General features: G+C 44.9%; 1 protein-coding gene across 1 annotated transcript; it reads right to left on the reverse strand.

Annotated features, from left to right (window-relative positions):
- Positions 1–404: 404 nt before the first annotated feature.
- Positions 405–1,787, reverse strand: LOC113019683 (nuclear factor 7, ovary-like). The gene has a single exon (XM_026163481.2). The coding sequence runs from the start codon at positions 1,785–1,787 to the stop codon at positions 405–407; it is 1,383 nt and encodes a 460-aa protein (XP_026019266.2).

Genomic DNA, 1,787 nt, shown 5'->3' on the forward strand with positions numbered 1-1,787 from the left:
ATTACAAACTTCCTGCTGATGTTTCCATGTGAAGCAGTCGGAGATATTCCTCTGGCTGGACGACACGCTCTGCTTTGATACAAAATAAAGCTCAGATGATTTTCTCTACACTAGTTTATCTCATGACTTTGAATCCCCCTGAAGATACTGACAGTGAAGCACGTACATAATATTCCAGCCTTTCAACTCTGATCTTATTTAGTTCTATTAATACACTGAAATCTCATTTGTGTCATGAAGAAAGTGTTTAATCAAACAGAATTCAAAGATCAGAAACATTTCATATATGGAGTTAAACATGAATCATTGTTTCACCAATATATTTATTGTTGTCATAAACAGACAAGAAGAGAACAACAAACTGCTCCTGCCATTCAACACATGTCAGTCCATATCCCAACAAACTAAATCATCTCCATTGACACCTTCATTGGCAACACCTTCATTTTACCATCAGTTTCAATAAATGGAAACATCCTGTGAGTGAAAGTGTGTGTGAAGGTGTGTATGTGTGTGTTAGTATCAGGATCAGAGAACGACAGCTTTCCTCTGTTCCAGTCCAGATTCACTCTGATCCTCTGGAGCTTCTTCGCAATTGGGAGAGCAGTGTATAGAGCTGATTGTGAGAGTGTGTAGTATTTACTTAGACTAAACAATATTGCCCATAATCCAAATGTTATGATTCCCTTCCTCTGCACAGACTCTGCTAACACACCCAGTCTCCACCATGTACTGTCTCCAACATCAACATCCCAGCTGTGAGTCCCTGAGTTAAAGCCCTCAGAGGCAAGAACAGGGAGGAAAAAATCAAACCTCTCTGGATTGTCAGGAAGCTGCTGCCTCTCTTCTCCTCGTGTCACACTGGTCAGATCTTCAGACAGGATGAGTTGTGGATGAGCAGTGTTTGGGTCCAGAATGAGAGGAGTGCAGGAGACGATGTCCTTCATGTTGTTCCAGATGTTGAAGGTCAGATTGCCCAGGTGTTTGGCCTGGTCTATCAGAGCTCCTGAGGGCAGCTGTGGATCATCCAGCAGGGGGCAGCGCTGGACTCTTTCCACTGCAGCCTTGTAGTTGTGCAGGAATGAGACGTCTTCAGCTCTCAGCTCCTCCTCTGTGGCTCTGACTGTGTCTGAAAGAGCTGCTATCTCTCTGCTCAGAGCCTCCATCTTCTCCTTCATCATCCCACTCTTCTGCTCCTCTTCCTCCCTCAGTGCAGCCAGCCTGGCCTCCTCTTCCTCTGCTAGAAACTGCTGAAGCTTCTTAAACTGCTCCTTAATCTGCCTCTCTGTGTGTCGGGCCTGGACCTTAATGTGTTCTGCTGTTTGATCAAACTTCACTTGAACTTCTTCACAAACCTTTAACTTCTTCTTTAAGGGCTCCAGAGTTTCCTGAAGTTCCTTCTTGTGTTGTTGTGCAGCTTCATCGATGGGTCTGAATCTGTGATTGGTGTGTTTTTCTGAGTCTCTGCAGACGACACACACTGGCTGCTGATGGTCCAGACAGAAGAGTTTGAGTTTCTCAGAGTGCAGACTGCAGAGAGCCTCTGAAGCTCTCTGATCTCTCTCCTGTAAGAACGACTCACACAGGTTCCTTAAAGCCAGATTTAAAGGTGGTTTTGACCTTGAAGATCTTCTCTTACAAACTGGACACTCGTGTTTTGGTCTCTCTCTCCACCATCTCTTCAGACAGTCTTTACAGAAGCTGTGGCTACATGACAGAATAACAGGATCTGTGACGACCTCCTGACAGACAGGACAGCAGAGATCATCCTCTGATCTGGAAGCCAT

Source organism: Astatotilapia calliptera, chromosome 3 (assembly GCF_964374335.1).
Source record: "Astatotilapia calliptera chromosome 3, fAstCal68.1, whole genome shotgun sequence".
Taxonomy (NCBI): Eukaryota; Metazoa; Chordata; class Actinopteri; order Cichliformes; family Cichlidae; genus Astatotilapia; species Astatotilapia calliptera.